We start from the raw sequence: 23,051 nt of genomic DNA on the forward strand, positions 1-23,051 counted from the left end.
TCGAGCGTCAATACATGGTACCCTCTCAGGGGTACGAGTATCTATATGTCCACCCTCCTCGCTAGTTGTCCAATTGGTCAACGAGAGGGAGCGCCATGGCCAACAGGCGCCAGCCCCAAAGTCAAAGGAGGCTAGGCGAATGGACTTACTTGGCTGCAAGGTGTATTTGGCAGGCGCCCTACAGCTCCGGGTGGCAAATCAGCAGGCTCTACTGAGCCGTTATAGCTACAATACCTGGGCAGAGGTGGGTAGATTTACAGAACTACTCCCCCCGGACTCCCACCAGGAATTCACTGCATTTCTAGAGGAAGAGAAAAAGGTGGCCAGAACCTCCCTCCAGGCTTCTCTAGATGCGGCCGACTCGGCAGCCAGAACTCTGACCTCCGGTATCACCATGAGATGCATCTCATGGCTGCAGGTTTCCAACCTCCTGCCTGAGTTACAATATACCATCCAGGACTTACCCTTTGATGGTAAGGGTCTGTTCTTGGAGAAGACTGACCCCAGGCTACAAAGCTTGAAAGACAACAGGGTCATACTGCGTTCCCTGGGCCTGCATACACCTGTGACCCAAGGCAGACCTTTTCCATCCCCAGACTCACCGCCCGTACTTTGTGCCCAGACACAGGCAAGACTTTAGCAGACGGCGCGGGTGGGGTGGCCGTAGACACCAGTCCGGACCCCAAGGGGGCCAAAACCATGGGCCCTCAAAACCACCAGCGGGACCTAAGTTTGCCTTTTGAAGGTACGCCCGAGGACAGCGTACCAGGTTCAGGACAGGATCCTTTTCCTCCCTTCTCCAACCACCTCTCCTACTTCCTCCCAGCGTGGTCCCAATTGACCTCAGACCTCTGGGTCCTACGCATGGTGAAACAAGGAAACCACCTCCAATTTTTTCATCCCCACCTTCCAACGCAGTCCCTCTTCAGGGACCCCTCTCACGGGCAGTTCCTCCTACTAGAGGTGCAGACGCTCCTCACTATAGGAGCAATAGAGGAGGTTCCACAAGATGAAAAGGGCAAAGGATTTTACTACCATTACTTTCTGATCCCCAAGTCGAAAGGTGACCTCAGGCCCATCCTAGACCTGCGAGGCCTCAACAAGTTCATGATAAAGTTGAAGTTCCGCATGGTCTCCCTGGAGACCATTATCCTGTCCTTGGAGACTGGTATGCTGCACTCAATATGAAGGACGCATACTTTCACATCGCCATTTTTCCTCCACACAGGAGGTATCTTCGCTTTGTAGCCAACCACCAGCACTTCCAATTTACAGTCCTCCCCTTTGGCCTTTCCACAGCCCCAAGGGTGTTTACAAAGTGTATGGCCGTAGTCACCGCACGCCTCCGCCAATGTCGGAAACACGTATTCCCATATCTGGACGACTGGCTCATCAGAGGGACCTCCGAGACACAGGTCAGGCAGCATGTAGGCATTGTCAGGGACCTATTCACAAGCTTAGGCCTGATGCTCAATATGGAGAAATCCACACTGGTCCCCACACAAAGGCTAGACTTTATAGGAGCTACCCTGGACTCCAACCTACCCAAGCCTACCTACCCGAGCTGTGATTCCAGGCAATGGCAACGATCATTCGAGGTCTGCAGAACTTCCCGATGACCTCAGCTCACACCTGTCTCGGTCTCCTGGATCACATGGCTGCCTGTACTTATGTGACCAAATATGCCAGGCTCCACTTCCGACCCCTCCAAACGTGGCTCGATTCGGTCTACCTCCGGGCAGGGACCAAATAGACACAATAGTCACCATTCTACCAAGCACGCTACGCTCCCTCGACTGGTGGCTAACCCTCTCCCTGGTATGTGCAGCGTTACCGTTCCATCTACCACAACCCTCACTGTCCCTGACGACGGACGCGTCATCTCTCGGATGGGGGGCTCACCTCGGACACCTTCGTACCCAGGGCCTTTGGTCATCGCAGGAGCTGACGCTTCACATAAATGTCCGAGAGCTGAGAGCGGTCCGCCTGACGTGCCAGACATTCCAGCAACATCTACACAGCCGTTGAGTCTCAGTGTTTACAGACAACACAACGGCCATGTATTATATCAACAAACAGGGAGGGACTCGATCTTCCCCCCTCTGTCAGGAGACCATCCGACTCTGGGACTTCTGCATAGCACACTCGATAGACCTGGTAGCGTCTTTTCTCCCAGGGGTTCGGAACAGTCTAGCGGATCAGCTGAGCAGATTCTTCCTCTGTCGCGAATGGTCGATAAGACCAGATGTTATTCATTCTGTCTTCCAGAAGTGGGGCTTTCCTCACATAGACCTGTTCGCCTCTCGCACAAACAGGAAATGCCAAGCATTCTGCTCCTTCCAGGGTCTTTCACCGGGATCAATCTCAGATGCATTCCTCATGTCGTGGAAGCACCGGCTGCTCTATGCCTTCCTGCTGGTTCACAAGGTCCTGATAAAACTCCACGGGGACAGAGCGCACCTAATCATGATCATGCCAGCGTGGCCCAGACAGCACTGGTACACGACACTGCTCAACCTGTCCATAGCCAGCCCAATTACCCTGCCTCTCCACCCGGACCTCATAACGCAGACCACGGCAATCTTCGCCACCCGGACCTGCAGGCCCTTCACCTCACGGTGTGGCTCCTGCATGGCTAAACAGATCGGAGTTACTCTGCTCCGCTCCGGTACAACATATACTCCTGAGTAGCAGAAAGCCTTCCACTCGGTCAACATATCTGGCCAAGTGGAAACGTTTCTCCTGCTGGTGTGAAACGCAGAATACTACTCCCTCTCAGGTCTCGATCCCCACTATCTTGGACTACCTCTGGTCCCTTAAGCAGCAGGGCCTGGTGATATCTTCTCTGATGGTGCACTTGGCGGCCATCTCCACATTCCATCCAGGAGAAGATGGCAACTCTGTGTTGTCCCACCCTGTAGTTACTAGATTTCTCAAGGGCCTGGAGTGCCTCTACCCCCAAGTACGCCGCCCTGTCCCTACCTGGGACCTCAACCTAGTCCTAAACAGGCTTGTGCTTCCACCATTCGAGCCGTTGGCAACTTGCTCGCTACTATACCTGTCCTGGAAGACAGTTTTTCTAGTAGCCATCACATCAGCCAGACGGGTCTCTGAACTTCGAGCGCTTACGGTGGACCTACCACATATTGTCTTTCACAAGGACAAGGTACAGTTGTGACCACATCCGGCATTCCTCTCCAAGGAACAGTCTTCTTCCTGAAGCCTCACTCATCTCGATGGGAACAGCAGCTACATTCCTTAAATGTCCGTAGGGCGCTTGCTTTTTATATCGATCGGACGAAGCCCTTCTGAAAATCCCCCCAGCTCTTCGTTGCAGTAGCTGACTGGATGAAAGGCCTACCTGTCTCCTCCCAGAGGATCTCCTCTTGGGTGACGGCGTGCATACGCACATGCTATGACCTGGCTCATGTTCCCTCGGGCCATCTCACTGCACATTCTACCAGAGCTCAGGCTTCATCAGCCGCCTTTTTGGCCCATGTACCAATCCAGGAGATATGTCGCGCAGCTACCTGGTCCTCCGTCCACACCTTTGCTTTGCACTATGCTCTGGTCCAACAGTCTAGAGATGATGCAGCCTTCGGCTCAGCGGTTTTGCACTCTGCCACATCTTACTCCGACCCCTCCGCCTAGGTAAGGCTTGGGAATCACCTAACTGGAATGGATATGAGCAATCACTCGAAGAAGAAAAGACGGTTACTCACCTTTGTAACTGTTGTTCTTCAAGATGTGTTGCTCATATCCATTCCAAACCCACCCTCCTTCCCCACTGTCGGAGTAGCCGGCAAGAAGGAACTGAAGGGTGGCTGGGTCAGCTGGGGTATATATCTGGTGCCATCGCGGCGCCACTCCAGGGGGTGCCCAGCTAACCCACCGAGTGTTGCTAGAGTAAAAAAGTCTTCCGACGAATGTGCACGTGGTGCGCGCACACCTAATTGGAATGGATATGAGCAACACATCTCGAAGAACAACAGTTACAAAGATGAGTAACCGTCTTATATCTTATCGCCCTTATAAATCCATGGTACGTCCACATCTTGAAAACTGTATACAGATGTGGTCTCATCTCAGAAGAGATATACTGCCATTAGAAAAAGTTCAGAAAAGAGCAACTAAAATGATTAGGAGTTTGGAACGGGTCCCGTATGAGGAGAGATTAAAGAGGCTAGGACTTTTCAGCTTGGAAAAGAGGAGACTAAGGGGGGATATGATAGAGGTATATAAAATCATGAGCGGTGTGGAGAAAGTGAATAAGGAAAAGTTATTTACTTGTTCTCATAATATAAGACCTGGGGCCACCAAATGAAATTAATGGGCAGATTTAAAACAAACAAAAATAATTTCTTCACACAGCGCACAGTCAACCTGTGGAACTCCTTACCTGAGGAGGTTGTGAAGGCTAGGATTATAACAAGGATTAAAAGAGAACTAGATAAGTTCATGGAGGTTAAGTCCATTAATGGCTATTAGCCAGGATGGGTAGGGAAAGGTGTCCCTAGCCTCTGTCTGTCAGAGGGTGGAGATGGGTGGCAGGAGAGAGATCACTTGATCTTTATCTGTTAGGTTCACTCCCTCTGGGGCACCTGGCATTGGCCACTGTCGGTAGACAGGATACCGGGCTGGATGGACCTTTGGTCTGACCCAGTAGGGCTGTTCTTATGACTCATGGACTCATAGACTCTAGGACTGGAAGGGACCTTGAGAGGTCATCGAGTCCAGTCCCCTGCCCTCATGGCAGGACCAAATACTGTCTAGACCTTGGATGGGTAGATGCTGCAACCACCCAAGTGCAAAAACCCTTGGAAAATCCAGGAAGGTGCACTTGGGAATTCCTTCCTGTGGGGTACCCTCAAGCCCTTTCACCCCCCGCCATCCAGGGAAGAGCTGAGAAAGAAAACAAAGGAAATCAGCTGTTGCCACCAGTTTATTAAACAAGGTGTGCACAAACCTCTTAGGACACAAAATCCAATCCTGTTCTTAAAAAAGGTAAATTTTATTTAAAGGCAAAAAAAAAAATTATATATATCACATTGGAAAACTCAGGCTATTGCTAGATTTAAAAAACCCACTTAAAAATTAAGCATCAAGAATAACCCCCTTGGCAGGGAGAGGGATAGCTCAATGGTTTGAGCATTGGCCTACTAAACCCAGGGTTGTGAGTTCAGTCCTTAAGGGGGCCACTTAGGGATCTGGGGCAAAATCAGTACTTGGTCCTGCTAGTGAAGGCAGGGGGCTAGACTTGATGATCTTTCAGTGTCCCTTCCAGTTCTTTAAGATAATCATTTGGAGTTAGCACAGAGGAGTCCACAAGCCATAAAGAAATAAACCAATCACGTCTTCCTAGACATTTCCTGATCTACTTACATAACTGGGGGTTTCAAGTGAGTAGTTTCTAGGTATAATTTGGATGATTTTTCATACCTGACCCCAAGTTTCTTACAGCATAGTTCCAGCCTTGTCTCTGCTTCTCCCCTGAGAACAACAGAGACAGACAAAGTGGAAGTTTTTTCCCAATCTTAAAAAGTTCGAGCCTTTCCATTGGCTCTTTTGGTTAGGTGCCCACTCCCTTCCTTTTACCTATGCAGGGAGACTTTTTAACCCTTTACAGGTAAAGCAGGTAGAGAACAACTACTAAGAGGGATTTTATAGCTAACTAGGTGGGTGGGTGTCCATAAAAGGAAGGCACCCTCTCCCCTCATTTATCACAAAAGTAATGAAAAATAAATTGAGACAAAGGGATGGCCTTGAGGTTAAAACACTAGGCTGGAATTTAGAGCATTTGGAGTAATTCCTAGCCCTGCTACAGATTTTCTCGTCTGGCCTTGGACAAATGATTGAATCTCCTTGTGCCTCAGATTCCTGTCTGTAAAACTGAGATACTTCCTTTCTCCCAACTTTTTATCTTTTTCTCTTTAAATTGTACGCCATTTGGAAGCCTTTTTCTGTGTGTATGTGTACAATGCTTAGCTCAGTGGGCCCTCTATCCCAGCTGGGGACTTGAGGTACTATTATAATATAAATGTGTGTTGCTCTCTGTGTTGCTATGGACTTTGCCTTTTATAATTGTATAATTTATTCTTAGTTAAAACAACTTTCTGATATTTAAAGATTCTTTAGCTTTAAGTCTAAGACCAATTTAAATCACTCTTATCCAAGAGAGTTTTATACAATTAGTACCACTTCTAATTTGGAGCTTTTTCTGTTATCCTCTTCCTGGGTGGAATTACATCACTTCTTCTGAGGCTGTTAATCAACTTCCATAACCTGTTTTGTTTTCTTTGTGGTTTGTTTAGAAAGGGAGAAGTTAGAATGTGAAGCAACAAACTTTAAGAATACACTATAAAGAAAAGGAATTGAATTTGAAATTAATACTTGTATTGACTCTGCCCAGCATTTGTAGCAAAAGGTTAATTTCCCAAAATTCTTATGTGAACCACAATGACAAAATTAAGGAAGGAGAGATGTTTAAAAAGTAGTAATTAGTAACTATGGTGACATATGTCTTATTGCAGCAAGTCAGTCAGCTATATATAAACTAAAGTACTTGTAAATTAGAACTCCTCCTCTATATCTGGCTGTCTTCAGAAATATGCCTTTTACATCAAAATTAGTGACATTGATGTTAAAAGAAGTCTATTTTTGTAAAGTGTTCTCATATTTTCTGGTAAAATGTTTTATCTTTTTGGAGGGGAGGGTGAAGTATCACACGGAACTGTTCCTTTTAATATCTGGTCGCTATTTGCAATTTAATGGCCCTACCTGAATGATGCAATGGATACCTGAATTTTTTGGAAATTTTACTTTCTGAGCTTCTGTTTATATTCAGCACTTTAGTTTTTCCAAAGAGTGGTGCCAGGTTGTCCCAGCAGAGGAGCTTGGGCTGAAGTCGGAGCGGGTGGCAGGAGGAGGAGCTGGGGCTAGAGAGGGAATGATGACAGAGCTAGGGTCGGGGCAGAGCTGTGGCTGGGTGGCACTCCCTGCCCCCATCCCCGCAGCGTGCCCCCCAAATGTTCCTCCATGCTCCCTTGGGGGGCGCATCCCACAGTTTGGGGACCACTGATACTGAAAGATTATTTTTTCTCTATAAGAGGGACAACATTATTGTTTAGCATGCTATTGGGGAGAGGAAGACAGCCTCAGGCCACATTTTTCTCAGTGTCTCTTTAATTTTCTTACTGGATTGACAGTGATCTTATGTGCTGCCTTAATGCAATTCCAGGTGTTTGGGAATCATTCTTCCACAGTTTGGTTGCCATTTTCTGATTCTGCTGATTTTGCCGGTTGGGTAAAGTTTACATAACCCAGCTTAAAGAATGAGGAGTCCTTGTGGCACCTTAGAGACTAACAAATTAATTTGGGCATAAGCTTTCATGGGCTAGAACCCACTTCATCGGATGCATGCAGTGGAAAATATAGTAGGAAGATAGATATACATAGAGAACATGAAAAAATGGGTGTTGCCATACCAGCTATAACAAGTCTAATCAATTAAGGTGGGCTATTATCAGCAGGAGGAAAAAACCTTTTGGCCATTTATCATTACTGATTATCACTACAAAAGTTTGTCCCATTTTCCACACATTATGGAGAAATATAAAAACTGTAAACAGCTGTTACACAAAAATATTGGCCTGTATACTAAGAGGTTAATAGTTTATGACCACTCAGATATTCTTCTCAAATGTTTCAAGCTTAAGCATTACTTCTTTGTGTTTTGTAGCAGCAGCAGTTGAGTTCTTGATTTAAGAGGATAGGGCTGTTTTGCACAGGATGGTTTACGTTTTCCCTATGCAGTAGCTGCAAAGCAAGCAGTCTTATTTGACTTGCTCTTGTAAGTTTTAATGCAGTCTCCAAATGAGAAACATGTTAGATCTTTGGAGTAACCTTGTCATTTTCTAAGTTTGGAGAGATGGACAATGAATTCTGCACACACTTCAGTAGAGTTGGATTCTGTGCTAACTCTTTATAGAGCAGCATGTGAGGGAGGCTGAGTTGTGGCTCCTAGGGCCAGTGGTAACAACGGGTGTGCGAGGTTGCAGTTAGCTATAAAATCAGCCACTGAGCTGTTCTTTGCTCTGCCTGGAAATTAGGGAGTTGATTTTTGTGCACTCTTTCCCCACCCAAACCCACTTTACTTTGGTGTTCTGTAACAAGTGTTGTGTAAATCTGACACACAGAAATCAATTGAGAAAAACCTAATACTATTTAGATTAATCCTCCAAAGAGAATAGCTTTATTGTATACTAGCTGTCTCAAATCATAAGCTGAGGAAAACTGTCCTACAACAAGAGAAGGGAAACAAACATTGCCTTTCAATAGCCAGGTACAGAGATTCTAACAGAATGTCAACCGACAGCAAAGTTCAGATCATCAGATGAGCAAAATGCTTTCTTATATCTCAGGAACGTTCTCTTCACTCTGGATTTTTGCTAGCTTACAAAGTGTTTTGACTGGCAGAAATTTCTTGATTGGACGTTAGTTTAATCACTTGAGAAATGAATTCAAGACTTAAAGTTGGGAATTCTGCTTCCTTTAATTCATTCATTACAAACTTCAGGGTCCTGTGCTCTGTTCTAGTAAGCACTTCTGCAAAGTTGAAGAAACTCAAAATCTGTGCAAATAACAGGAGAACTTTTAGTAACATTCCAAGTTGGCAGAAGTATGGTTAAGGTATTCCTGGGGGAATTCTGCACCACTGGATGCACCACTGCATGTGTGCAGAATTCATGGTCTCCCTCCGCCCCCCAGTTTTTTCTCTCTGCATAATATGGATTCTGCTGGTGAAGCGCTGTAGTTACATCTTTTGCCCCACCCGGGGCTGCTGTGGCACTAGAAGAGAGAGCAGCCAACAAAGAGGCTGTGTTCCTCACAGTGGGGCCAGGTGAAGAGGCACAGGATGGACAGAGCAAGGCATACAGCGATGCTGGGAGGTCACAGATTGAGGTTCAGAAAAGCTAATGGGGGGTGACAGCATTGAGCCAGAAGCTGAATGGGAGGGGGGCTGCAGGGACACAGGGATGGGAGAAGGAGGCTGCACAGATACAGGAGGGACGGGGGCAGATGTGCCTTACTGAATGGGAGGGATAGGGGTCATCCAGGATCTTCATGGTGGAGACTCAACTCCCTAACAATCCACAACCCCCACCCCCCAAAAATGTGTTCCATACTTCTCCCACCCACACCCAACAACCCTCCAGGTTCACTTCCATGCTCCTTCCTCTCCCTCAGCTTCTCCCATTACCCCCCGAATCTCCCCAGGACTTTGCACTGCTTTTGAGAAGTGCGAGAAATAGTAATTCCTTTAAACTACGGTACAGAAATCTGAGAGTCCTGTATTAATATCTTAGTAAGGAATCAATTTGTGTATGTTTAAAAAAAATCCTTAATCTTTTTTTTGTTTGTATTGTTATTGACGTATTTGCTGACAGGTATTTTTAAATAAATTACCAAAATAATTGATACTGGCATGATTATATTGTGTTATTTTGACAAAAGTTTGACAGAATTTTGCAGAAGTTTAAAATACTGGTACAGAATTCCACCAGGAGTATTAAAGGCTCCTTTTCCTCAGAAGTATGCTTGAAGTCTCCTTGATTCATCATGCATGCCAAGCTTTTGCTAAGCAAACCAGTTAACATCTGCATTATTGGTTACCAAAAAAGTGTTTTCAGCTTAGTTCTTGGAAAGAAGGTTTGTTTTTAAATGTACAGTTCCTTCACTCAACTTTTTAGAGGTAATAGTATAAGCCTCTGATCATTTTCAGCATTAGACCTATACAGTATTAAGGCTTCTCTTAATTCCTTGCTAGACTTCTAGAAAAGTACCAGCTTATACAATGACTTAAATCCAGAAAAAGTTTCCACAGGTTAAGATAATTTTTCAATTGTACAACCACCACCCCGCACCCACCCCCAACCACACACACACATAAGGAACTGTGTGTGTTTTAGGTAGTTTGTCTCCATCAACTCGAGGACACAGTCCTGAGCAGGCTCTTGTTAGAATACAGGTGTCCTTGGAGGCTTAAGGGCAAAATTGATTTGTCCCATGCTTCAGTGTGCAGCTTTCCTTGCAACCTATATGAGGTACCAACAGCTTTAAGGCACTTGGTCCTACTTGCAACAAAATATGCGTTCTCAGTCTTCCAGCATGATGACTCCAGGAAGAGTCAAACCCCATTCTGGTGCGAGGGGAATTCTGCTGCTCATGTCCAGTTCACGTCCTACAATGGTAGAAGTTCTGTGGGAAAGCTTAGACTCGAAAGATGTACACTGTGTGGGATACTCCCTTTTGGGAATATCGATAAGTAGGGAGTCCTACAAGGGATACCGTCTCAAGGGAATCAGCTTTCCAGAAGCATGAGAGGGCTAAGGAGCCCCAGAGCAGACTGCCTATCAGTCAAAACTCTGTAGATCTACTTCAGAAAGGCTCCATGCTTATACAAGAGGAAAGGGAGGATAAGATAGAGGCAGGGCCATCCCTAGGGGGGTGTAGGCCCCGGGGCGGTGAAAGCTGGTGAAAACCCTAGATTCAGTTATACTGGAATGAAAGAGCTTTTGCTGGTATAGTTAATATCGCTTGCCGAACCAGAATAAACTATACCAGGTGGGCAACCTCTGGCACGCGGCTCGCTAGGGTAAGCACCATGGCTGGCTGGGCCAGTTTCTTCACCTGCTACGTTGGCAGGTTCGACCAACCGCAGCTCCCACTGGCCGCAATTCACCGTCCCAGGCCAATGGGGGCTGCAGGAAGCAGTGCGGGCAAGGGATGTGCTGGCTGCGGCTTCTTGCCACCCCCATTGGCCTGGGATGGCAAACTGTGGACAGTGGGAACCGTGATCGGCTGAACCTGCCAACGCGGCAGGTAAACAAACTGGCCCAGCCTGCCAGGGTGCTTACCCCTGGCAAGCCGCGTGCCAGAGTTTGCCGACCCCGAACTATACCAACAAAAACACTCATATGCCAATATAAATTGTCTGTGCTAGGAGGGTTTTGCTGACATGACATTTTTCATTTTAAAACTATCTAGCCCTGGTGGTTGTGCAGAAAACCTTCTAAATGTGAAACCAAGTGTAAAGCAAAGCAGTGTTTTGTTTCTGTCTACTAACTCTGGAAAATTAGAGTGTGAATTTGTCTTTTCCTGTCCTCTCTGCTAACCTCACTGGGATGTTAACTCTAAAACCTAATGATATTTGTAATATCAGCATTAACTATTCAATTTGTGATCATTTTAGTGGATAGAACAAGAAGGGGACCAAGAGTTACTGAATGGAAGGAAATGCAGAGGGAACACAGAAACAGATAGGAGGAAGGAGAATAAAAGGGCAGAAATGAAAGTGGTCCTAAAGATAAGCATATTTTTCCATAGAGAATTGTCTTGCTATATTCTACCTTTGATATTTGTGAGAACTTCCCGTTGACATCTGTATGAGTTCTGCTGTGGATTGAGGTTAGGTTACATACCCAAAACTCTGACTTACTGGTCATAATTAAGAATAGAATTGTAACCTCCACAGAATGTTTGACATTTCTGATGTATGAGTAGATTATTCCATGATAGAGAATTGTGGGGATTTTTGCATTTCTGAAGCTTCTGATGCTGGCCGTTTTTTGAGGAAGGGTACTGGGTTATATTGAACAGTGTTATGGTCTGTTAAATCCATTAGTATGCTCCTAAAAGGTCTTGAAGTTAAGTCAGGAGGTGACATACTTTAGAAATCTTACTTTCAGGCAAGAGGTAACAGACATGCATCTCCCTTTCTGGCTAGTTTTCTGTATTGTATGCTTCACCCTGTAGGCCTATTTACCTACAGTTGAGAAACTGCAAAATTTGCAAGAAAGGCAATCTACAAAATGTAACAAACAGCACAGGGTGTCCTGCTTATTAATAAAGACAAAGGGTGAGATTAGTATTTTTAGAGAGAGCAAAGAAACCTACTGAATCCTCCACGATAGAAGGCAAGCTGACTGTATGCCAGTCTCATGAAAGGAGGATCACAGCCAGGCTGATTGCGAAGTGCTGCAAGGATTTTGAGTGAGCATTACACTACGAGACATGAGAGTAACCTGTCAGTTAAGTCTGGACTCTAGAATGCATGCTATCGTTATGTTTTGTGTATAATCATTTGCTTCCAATACTTGATTTCACTATAAACATATCTAAGTGCTGTGTTTTAAGCGGAGTGGTCATCTGAGCTGAGACTGGTAATCTGGGGTGTATTCTTTCTTTGGGAGCAGCAAATCTGTGAATATTGCAAGTATCCAGTGGACTAGGGGCTGCATGGTCTAGGGAGATGCTTAGAGGTCTCAAAGGTTGGAGTGTGCCTATCATTAACCTATTAAGTAACAGTGGCTCCGAGGAGAATGTTTGTTACCTGTGGCTTATGGCGACGGGGAACACAGCAGGCACAGATAAGGCTTCCTCACACTAAGGGAATGTGGTAGGGAGGCACCTTACAACCCTGGGTGCCCCCAGGAAGCATTACAATAGCTAGTGGGGTTTCAAAAAAAAGTCTCCCTTTACTGCTTTATTTTTTTTTAAATCTCTAGAGCTAGAGATTTAAAAAAAAAATTAAAGTTTCAATAAAACATCACCTTTTTTTTTCCCCCAATCAGTTTTACTCTGGAAGTGAGGGGAATAGGGACTTTTATTATGTTGTACCTAGAGTAGGTTGATCATAGGAGTTTAGCATGGAATTCCATTAAATTGTCAAACTTTTTAATGGAACATTTAAACTTACTGGGAACTACAAAAATCAGTATTTATGGAACCCTTGTCTTTTTTTAGTTTGTATGTGAAGAATTATGCAAAAGTAATATTTCAGATATCCTTAGCAATTGTGTATGGAAGATTTGTTAGTTTAGATTCTTGAGGTGCACTATCTGCAGTCTTATAAATGCTATATTACTTTAGGGTGTTAATTCTTTCCTTAGAAGTCAAGTATTAAAATGTTAATGAAATGTTCCTCTGCTTTAATACTCTTAGGATTTCATTAATTTCTGTCTTTCGTCCCCAGTAAGCTAATAAAACATCTTGAGAGAGATTCTGTAGGCAACTAGAACAGAGGTGATAGAAAGTAGTCCTGAAAGCAAGAGACTTCATACAAAATTTCTGTGGTCTGCCAGAGTATGGAGGAAGTCTCACCTGAACTTTAAGGCTGATCAGTGCTTTCTTTTAAAAGAAAAAAATGGCTTGCAGAAAAAAACCCAACTTTGATAAGGTTTCATGTTTGAACATCAGATGACTGAGTGGGGTGAAAAGAGGTTGGATATGAGCAGAAAGAGAAGCAACAGTTAGAAACATGCATTTTCCTCCAGAAGATATAAGCTCACTCACCATCCTAACTTGGAGAAGAGAGAAGTATCTAGCCTCTCCCATCATAGACTCTGGGATGGGCAGAGACCAAATTTCCTTTCCTTCCCGCCCTACCAGTCAAGAAAAGAACCTCTAGAAACTTCTCCAATAACGTATGGTATTATGTATATGCATATTAGATGCAGTACTCTGTCTCCTAGCAAATTGCTGCTGTCCATTGAACTAGAACTGTGATTCTCAACCAGGGGTATGTGGAGGTCTTCCAGGAGGTGCATCAACTCATCTAGCTATTTGCTTGGTTTTACAACAGGCTATATAAAAAGCACTAGTGAAGTCAGTACAAACTAAAATTTCATACAGTCACTTGTTTATACTGCTCTATATATACACTGAAATGTAAGTACAATATTTATATTTCAATTGATTTATTTTATAATTGTATGGTAAAAATGAAAAAGTTAGCCATTTTTCTATAATAGTGTGCTGTGATACTTTTGTCTTTTTACGTCTGGTTTTGTAAGCAAGTAGTTTTTAAATGAGGTGAAACTTGGGGGTACGCAAGACAAATCAGACTCCTTAAAGGGGTATAGTAGTCTGGAAAAGTTGAGAGCCGCTGACCTAGAACACAGTGAAACTTTGTTTACCTTGACTTGTTTTGTGTTTAAAAAAAAATCTACCGTTCTTTTGTTTAAGTTGCAAAACTAGTGGATGACTGGGAAGGCAGAAAATGTAATATCTAAACTTTACTAAGCAATTAAATCATTTCTCATGTAATATTACTGGGAAAAACAAATTTAAATTAGTTTGACTCCTACTCTCACGTGTTTAAAAAGTGAAGGACTGTATGCAAGAAACACGATAAATGTCAATGTGTTGAGTTTGGGTGTGTGTAAAGTCTGGTTTTATTTAACATCTTTATAAATTATGTGCAAGAGAGAAACTAAGCACCACATGTAACTTTATTTGCTGCTAATACATAAATGAGAGGAGTTTCCAACACCTATGAGGACATTTAAAGAGGAAAAAAAAAGGTGGAGAGCAGGGCTTGAGAATTGAGACATGGGCAGGAAATAATGTAATTCAGCCTGGGAAAAGGTTTTAGTTTTTTGAATCTCATCTGAGTTAGCAGATAATAAATTGGATACCAACTTCTCAATGTGTGTGTACATGGGAGGAGGGAAGAGTGGGGTCATGGCAGCACAGTTTTGAACTACATATATAGACCTCACCATCTGACCCAGGAATGTCATAGTTCTTTCTATGGAACAAGAGGAAGCCATTGGGAATGCTGTGTACTGTTTGTGTGTGTGTCTGTACTCCAGATTGGTGTGTTAAAGACGGAATTGAGAGAGACAGTAAAAGTGATGGAGGGATTGAACTGTTAAGGAAAGATCATTTGAATAGTATAAAAATACACTGGAGAAAAATACTTAAATTTATTACTATATAAAGAATAAGCTAAAGCTGGCTGACTGGACTACATTATTTACTAAAAGTCTTAAAGAGAACATGACCGAGGAGGACTTTGTATCTCTAATTCTGTACATTTAGTTTGTGCATCTGCACTTCAGCTTCAATTTGATGAGAATAGATACAACTGATTGATTATCCTTTTTACTAGCTGCACAGAACACACAAATGATTTTTATTGCCTCTGAGTTTTAATGAGGTTTTCAGTTTAAGAAATTCAAGAATCTTTAATTTTTTAAAATAAAAATAGGTATGAAATGAAAACTAGACATTTTTTTATTTGAAGGGACACCAATTTAAAAACTGCATTTCCACTTGAAAACATCTTCTTGTAACACCTAAGGTTATTATAAATGTAAATATTGGATAATTTTTTTAATTGTACATCTGAGAACACTTTGTCATCATTCTCATGTACAGCTCTGTAAGATTTAAAATAGATTTAAAAAAAATTAAATTTAAAGGATTATTTCATTATAAGATTTTTATGTGGTAAGTTTTTTCTTCCCATTTTATAGTCTTAAATTTAGTTTGTTTTGTACTTGTTTCTTTAGTTTTCTAATTGTTAATAGATTTTAGATATTACATAGAATTTTTTTCTCTTCGGAGGTTTCGTACTTAGACTTTATATTTATGCTGAAATAGACAAATAAAGGGGCCTTAGTAACATGCTTAGCATGAGAACAAAAAATCAAAAAATGTTTTCTCTAGGCTGTACTCAACATTTGAAGTTATTTGTAGATGTACTTCTAAGTCATTTATGTGCTTTTGAAAATCCCACCCTTAGATGCCTAAATATGGCCATAGGTGCCTATTTTTATGTCAGTATTTTTTTAAATATTTGGGAGGGGTTGAGAGCTGGTCTTCTGCTGAAGTATCTCCATTCTGCATTTGGACTTGCTTCTCTCACCTTCTTGGCCTCATATCTGTTTCCTGAGTCTTCATTTTTTTCCAGGCTTTTCTTTTTACCATCACTGCCCTGTTGTACAACATGGCTAATTTGTATCATAGAAACAGATTTCTCGAGGGTGTGCCTACCACTTTAAGGGTTAGATGTGTTAACTAACATGATTGTGAATTTTAGAATAGACTCTGCAAAAATGCTTTTTGCTGGTCATGCTTAACTGTTTAAACACAACTAGCAACAATTGTTTGTGTAGCAGTTATGCTTGAATTTACAGTAGGGTTCATTAACAGATATTAGTGTGTGTTAAAACACAACTAAAATTCAAGTATAGACATAATGTAAAATGTGAAGTTTGCAAGCAGATGCATTTCTTATTCCTAGCTTGTGTATTAACTTGACAGTCTGTAGCAGAATGGAATTTGTCTGTAGCTTCCATTTAATCAAACTTTCTTCTTGCAGATAACTTATTGCAGTGTAATTTTTTCTTTACAGTTCTATCTTCAAGACACTAAGAGTAGTAATGGTACCTTCATAAACAGTCAGAGATTGAGTAGAGGATCTGAGGAAAGCCCACCATGTGAGATTCTGTCTGGTGACATCATCCAGTTTGGTGTAGATGTGACAGAGAACACGCGGAAAGGTAAGGGTACGGATCACCTTTTTTTCATTTCTATTTTTAACTTCAATTGTCAAGTACACTTATTGGGAACATTGTATTACACAGAAAACTTCAATGGGAAAAACAAACAAATAGAAAAGTTTTAAATGGGCTGTGGTATTGTAGGTACGGAAATCTAGGGGTTCCCCTGTGGTTTTTTACCAATATTTTTACTCTCCAGATAGGAGAATCCCACACTATTTTCAAACAATAGGATGGTGCTGCTGCAGATGGTAGTTCGCATCAAATATTTCTTGATGGCATGGTCAGCAGTAGTTTGATCTTGCTGACTGACTCTTCTTTCCTCCCCCTGCTGCTATTGCTACTGGGAGCACTCTGAAATTGAGAGGGAATAAGATAAAAAGATGATGGAAAGCTAGAGATATGCTGCTGCTAATTTATTGTCTGTTAAATGAAAAAGAAATGCTTCATCCTCCAGCTTGAACTTGTGCTCTCCTTCAAGCATGCACACTCAGGAAAGCCTTGTATTAAGATAGAAGATGCGTCTCTCTGCATTAATTGATAGACTTGATGTCCCTAGCCCCTTTCTTCTGCATTTATGTACAGTTCAGCTTATTTTTCTAATAGTGATTGTCACTTCTTGTTCTTTGTTAGACTTACTCTAGGCATGAGCTTGTAATAGGCTTATAATATGTATATCCTCATGAAATTTCTTAAGAAAAAGAGTGCCCATTAGGTGACTTACACATCAGAATTCTGGCCATTCTTGGAAAGAATGCTGCATGAATTACTTATTCAGCAACACAAAGTTTGGCAAGAAAAATCAAGTGCCTCAATGGAAGCATAAAGTTCGTCTCAACTGCTGTACCAAAATTCTTTACTTTCTTTATAAAGATGATATTCAAAATCCTTATTAGGAAGAAGAGAGTATTAAGATAAATTGATATTTGAGGGAAAATACTGGATTAACTGCAGATGAGATAGTATCCTGCTCAGTAGTATCCCAGAATAGCAGAAATTTTAAAGGGCATAAGGTGAATTGGATGAGATGATGAATTCATGCTGCTGGTTAGTGTTTTTTTGTTCTTTTCCCCCTATATATTTGTATGTGTGTGGCTCTAGCCTCACAGTTTATATTGGACACTAAAATATTAAGAAAAATGTAATAGGGAATTAAGGAATATGTTGTCAAGTAATTGGGAAGTAATTCAGCAAGGCATCGGAAAGGTCTTATAGTATTGTAAGTTACCTTCAGAATAGGATGGGAGTAAAAGACATCCAAATGAACTCTGCTTTTTACTTCCATCCCACATATTCCTACTATATATATCCCATGAGTTCCTTTCTGAACTAAACACATTATTTATTTATTTATTTATTTATTTATTGGCACTAAAAGAAAAAAAGTAGAATGAAGTTTAAACACCTTTTTGATGATTTGAAGAATTTTATCTGCCCAACTTGAAATTTTATCAAGTGTCCTTCAGTCTTCTGCAGACTTGATTTTGATGAGGAGCCAGTGTTGTGGGTAAAAAATGAAGCAACATTTATGCATTGTACACTTACCTGGGAATTATTTTAAAATGCCATTAGATCTACAATGAGTAAATGCCATATATAATGCATTCCAGGAATATGTAGAATACACTGTACCACAGAGTACACTCCACCGTAAATAAACTCAGGAATGTTATATTTTTGGCAAAAATTGCTGCTTACACCAAAAGATCAGTTGCTAAAGTTTGGAGTATCTGGGTCCAATCAAAAGGCCACTTGAGCTAGTTGAAGAGAGCACTTTGAACTTTCATGTTGTGAAAAGAAAGGTGAATCTTAATTACTTGTGTCAATATCTACAGTTAAGACAAATTATGTAAAATCTTCTGGAGAATGCAGCTAATGAAATGCGTTCCAAGTATGGAAAGAGTAAGTATTTTCATAGTTTTAAATTCTTCCTTCAAAATACCACAGTATCTTATACTATATTGCAGTCCAGTCACTCACTAATTTCATTTTGGTAAACCTAAGCTGTTCCAAAGATGGGTTGTTTGAAGGAAGGTTATTTAAAAGCTTCTTATGTACTGGTTGCATGCATAATTTTAAAAATAAGTTCATGTAACCCATACATGCTTGTATTCATTTACAATGACCAGTATATGAGGGGAGAAATTGACATTCAGAACAGATGCCTGTCATTCATTTGTTTAACTTTCATTCATTTGTTTAACTTCCTGTTTAAAATCCAGACTGAAAACTTAACCCTATCTTAAGCCTTAAGGAATATTTTTAAGTCAAGTGACAAGTACATACATAACTTGTTGATTTACAACTGAATCTAAGTGTTTATGCTAATGTTTCAAAAGGAACACTGTCACTTGAATTTTTTGAAATCGACATATTAAAAAAAAATTTTTATATTGTACCCTTTATATAATGTGCTCTGAATTTTTTTATTTTTTAAAATGAAATAATTTTTTTTGCTGATATTCATGCTACTTTCCAGTAAGGAGGAGACTGGGTTAGCCAATGATATCACAAAATTTGCTCCCTGCCTCCATTCATTGGCTTGGAGAGTGAAGAAGGGTAGGGTTCCCCTGCTGCCTTCCCATCTCCTGTTCATCCCTAACTTTATGCAGAAGTCCAAAATAAGGAGACTCTGAACATAGAAACCCCATCCATTGCACTGCTGTTACTAATGAACACGCCCATGCAGTTCCTGGGGAAGAATGTACACATTAGCTCCCTTCAGAGCATGAATGAGAGTGACATCATCATGCCAGTGCACATGAGAGGAACTACAGCTGAACAGCAGCGTAATGAGCTAGAATTGGCTGATATAGGCCACAGATGAGTTCTTCCAAACTTTTTTTTTCCTTATTAACCTGAGGAGCAAAGTTACGCTGTTCGTTACGTTATTGGTGAGCACCTAGCCTATTCACTTTTTCCCTACTTAGGGTGAGCAACAGAGTAAACATGCACTATCAACATTTCTCTGCATGTTGCTTTGTTTGGTGATGGCTTGCTTTTTGTTATAGCAGTTATTTACGTTCCCAGTAAATGTCAAAATATTGCATCCATGTACTCTGTGTACCTGATAAATTGAATTATATTATAGTGGTTCTGAGAAATAATCAGGAAGTGATCCATTAATTCTCTGTTGCTCACATTTACATGTTTAACAAAATAACCATTTCTTAAAGGGACACACTCAATTTGAAATTGGGTCAATCCTAATTTCCATTTTAAAGATGGAGATTAACTATTCATAGCATAGCTATACTTATGAAAGGGAGCAATGGATATTTCATGTTGTTTGGTCCTGACTGGTTATGAAACCTAGTCAATTAAAAATAAGTTTAAAGTAGCTTTACATCTGCCTCAGAATCTTCCTGCCATTTTTAAAATTGTATTTTTCTATTTTAAAAAAATCTTTTTTTCTCGTATTGCTATGTTGAAGGCCCCACATAAACAGGGAAACTGACCATACATGCTGCTGTCAAAAGCACAGAATTGTCAAACTGAAATGAAGGAAACTTATTTCTTGAAATAATTTCAGTTACCATAGCTATTTTTACACTAATAGGTAAGAAGAAAAATCAGACAAAAGCATGACTTTTAAGTTGACAGTCCTTCTTAGTACATGACACAAGCTGCAACGGAGCTCTGACTAAGCATTTTAGTGCTCAGAGTGAGCAAGCATATTTGCTCTCCCTAGAAGCGATTCGTGGGGGGTACATGGAGTCATGTGCTCTCCCAGATTTCTGCCTTCCATTTAGCACACATGTTTTCAAACTATGGGATGCGTCTCCCTAAAGGGGAAGACACCACAATTTAAAAACTGTCGCCTCCTTCCAGAAGGCTGTATGTAATGTGAAAAAACACTGACAGATTATACTACAAGTAGCAGTTACTGACATCCAGAGATGTTCTCTTTTTGCTACATTGTCACGGTTTGCTACTTCCTGTCTCATTGGTCCATGAGTGGCAAATTCTGATAGAGGGGACACCTGTCGAAGTTGGCTACCTCAAGCTTTCCCATCCTCGGTTCATGAGAGTATGCTTAGTATGAGCCAAGCGGCGCACTCAGTGCCCTGTCTGCCTGTGATGAGGGGAGAGCATGCTCCAACTGGGGTCACTGGGTCTGCGATTGCAGGGGGGCAGGGGATGCGGAAGAGGGAAGGGCAGTGATGAGCACCCTGGGTTCCAGCCAGTGCCACTGGGCCCAATCCTGCCCTGGAGGAGTGAGGGGGATGCTGGTGGGCTAGGTCGGTGGGTGGGGTGGGGTGGGGTGATGCTGCAGGGTCCGATCCTGCGCACCACCCCATTTTTGCACCTCTGCTGGCTCTGTGCCTTGGGCAGCTGCTGCACTCGTCCCGCTCTAGTTATGGCCCTGAGCTACAAAACACAAACATGTATTATGCATCACCTTTAAGTTTGATCATTCATTGAGTAACTGAATGGAATGTTATGTGGCTATCTATTTTTCTTTTTTGAACATTCAGTATCAGCGAACATGAATTGTGCAATTACATCTCCATTTCATACAAAAACATTTCAAAATCATTATTCTGCACCTGAGAAATCAGCAAATAAAAATTAGAAAACAAATTTAAGCAGCACTAGCTACCCTCTGCTTCCACTTTAAGGGATATTCAGAATAATGACATAAACCTTTGATTGGTGAGTTTGTTTTATTTGAAACTTGGCAAAGTTGCTGTTTCATGTATTTGGGTATCTATTTTTGTGTTTCTCCTGTGCTTTGAATGCTGTGCCACTATTTGTTTATAGACAAGATCAGGGGTGGCCAACCTGAGCCTAAGAGAGAGCCATAATTTATCAATGTGCATTGCCAAAGAGCCACGGTAATATGTCAGCAGCCACCGTCAGCTCCTCTCCTCCCCCAGCGGCTCCCACCCACCAGCAGCACTGCCGATCAGCACCTAACTCTCCATCCCTGCTCCTCCCGCCGGCCACGATCTGCTGTTTTGTGTGCAGTAGGCTTGAGGGGGGGAAGGAGGAGCAAGGTCGCAACAGATTTGAAGGAAGGGGCGGGGGCGTTGGAGGAAGGAGTGGAGTGGGGCTGGTTGCTGAGGCAGAGCCAGGGGTTGAGCAGTGAGCACCCTGTAGCAGATTTGAAAGTTGGCACCTGTAGCTCTAGCCCCGGAGTTGACGTCTATGCAAGGAACCGCATATTAACCTCTCAAAAGCCCCACGTTTGCCACCCCTGGACTAGACTCTTTCTTCTTCTGTATACTTCTCACTTGGTAGTCTGTAGTAGTAGCTGGCTAATCAGATGGTTCAAGCTTTGACGCCCTCTACTGCTGCCACTCCCCATTGCTACTGTTTAGAACATAAGAACTACCATATTGGCTCAGACAAGTGGTTGTCTAGCCCAGTATCCTGTCTTCTGACAGCGGCCAGTGCTTGATGTGTCAGAGAGACTGAACAGAACAGGGTAATTTTGAGTGAAGTCTGAGAGACCAGGGATGGGCTAGGGGGCAGAGGGTATACTTAGCAAGAAGAATATATTACTGCTTTAGAAGTAAAACAGAGATGCAATTTGTGGCTCGCAAAATGAAGTCGCAAAAGAAGAATTCAAGGAAGACAAAGACATCGCAGAGAAGCTAAATTAATCCTTTGCATCAGTCTTCACTGCAAAGATTGTGGGGGAGGTCCCAACACCCCAGCCATTCTTTTTAGATGACAAATCTGAACTGTCCCAGATTGAGGTGTCAGAGGAGATTTTGGAACAAATTGATAAATTAAACAGAATAAGTCACCACGACCACATTGTATTCACTTAAGAGTTCTGAAAGAATTCACATATGAAATTGCATAACTACTAACTGTGATGTGTAACCTCTTGCTTACATCAGCCTCCGTTTCAGATAACTGGCAGACAGGGCCGGCTCCAGTTTTTTTGCCGCACCAAGCGGCGAAGGGGGGAAAAAAAAAAAGGCTGATCAGCGGCACTTCTGCAGCAACTCAATTGCACTGCTTCATTCTTCTGTGGCAATTTGGCAGTGGGTCCTTCACTCCCTCTCTTCCTCTTCAGGAGCACCTCAAAGAGGAAGAGAGGGACTGAGGGATCCGCCGCTGAAGACTTGGAAGTGCCGCCCCAAGCACCCGCTTCCTTCGCTGGTGCCTGGAGCTGGCCCTGCTGGCAGATAACTAATGTAACATTGACTTTTTAAAAAGACTCCAGAGGCAATCCTGGCAACTACAGGCTGGGAAGCCTAACATCTGTACCAGGCAAATTAATTGAAACTATACTAAAGACCAGAATTATCAGACAGATAAACATGATATGTTGGGAGGAAAATCACCTACGTAGACTCTTCTAATGGGAAGACATACCTAACCAATTTATTAGAATCTGTGAGGGTGTCGAGAAGCATGAGGACAAGGGTAATCCAGTCAATATACTGTATTTGGACTTTCAGAAAAGCTTTGACAAGGTCCCTCACCAGAGCCCATCAAGGCAACTAAGTAGTCACGGGATGAGAGACCCTGTCTGCCAGTCATCTGTCTTCCAGTCTTGGCTTCTGTCAGTCAGAGGTTTGGGGACACCCAAAGCATGGGGTTATGTCTCTGACCATTTTGGCTAATAGCCATTGACAGACCTATCCTCCATGAATTTATCTAATTCTTTTGGCCTTCACAACATCCTTATGCAACGAGTTACATAGGTTGACTGTGCGTTGTGTGAAGACGTATTTCCTTACG

At 42.3% G+C, this 23,051-nt stretch overlaps 1 protein-coding gene across 15 annotated transcripts in view; it reads left to right on the forward strand.

Annotated features, from left to right (window-relative positions):
• The window catches only part of SLMAP (sarcolemma associated protein), a 179,887-nt gene that overhangs the window by 64,419 nt on the left and 92,417 nt on the right, over positions 1-23,051 (forward strand). For 10 of the 15 annotated variants that reach the window (XM_030571356.1, XM_030571350.1, XM_030571357.1 and 7 more), the window contains one exon: positions 16,202-16,355. In XM_030571356.1, the coding sequence (XP_030427216.1) occupies positions 16,202-16,355 (154 nt within the window). The remainder of the gene's footprint in view (positions 1-16,201; positions 16,356-23,051) is intronic. The other 5 variants (XM_030571360.1, XM_030571348.1, XM_030571352.1 and 2 more) reach the window with 1 other exon arrangement.

This window comes from Gopherus evgoodei, chromosome 7, assembly GCF_007399415.2.
Source record: "Gopherus evgoodei ecotype Sinaloan lineage chromosome 7, rGopEvg1_v1.p, whole genome shotgun sequence".
Classification (NCBI taxonomy): Eukaryota; Metazoa; Chordata; order Testudines; family Testudinidae; genus Gopherus; species Gopherus evgoodei.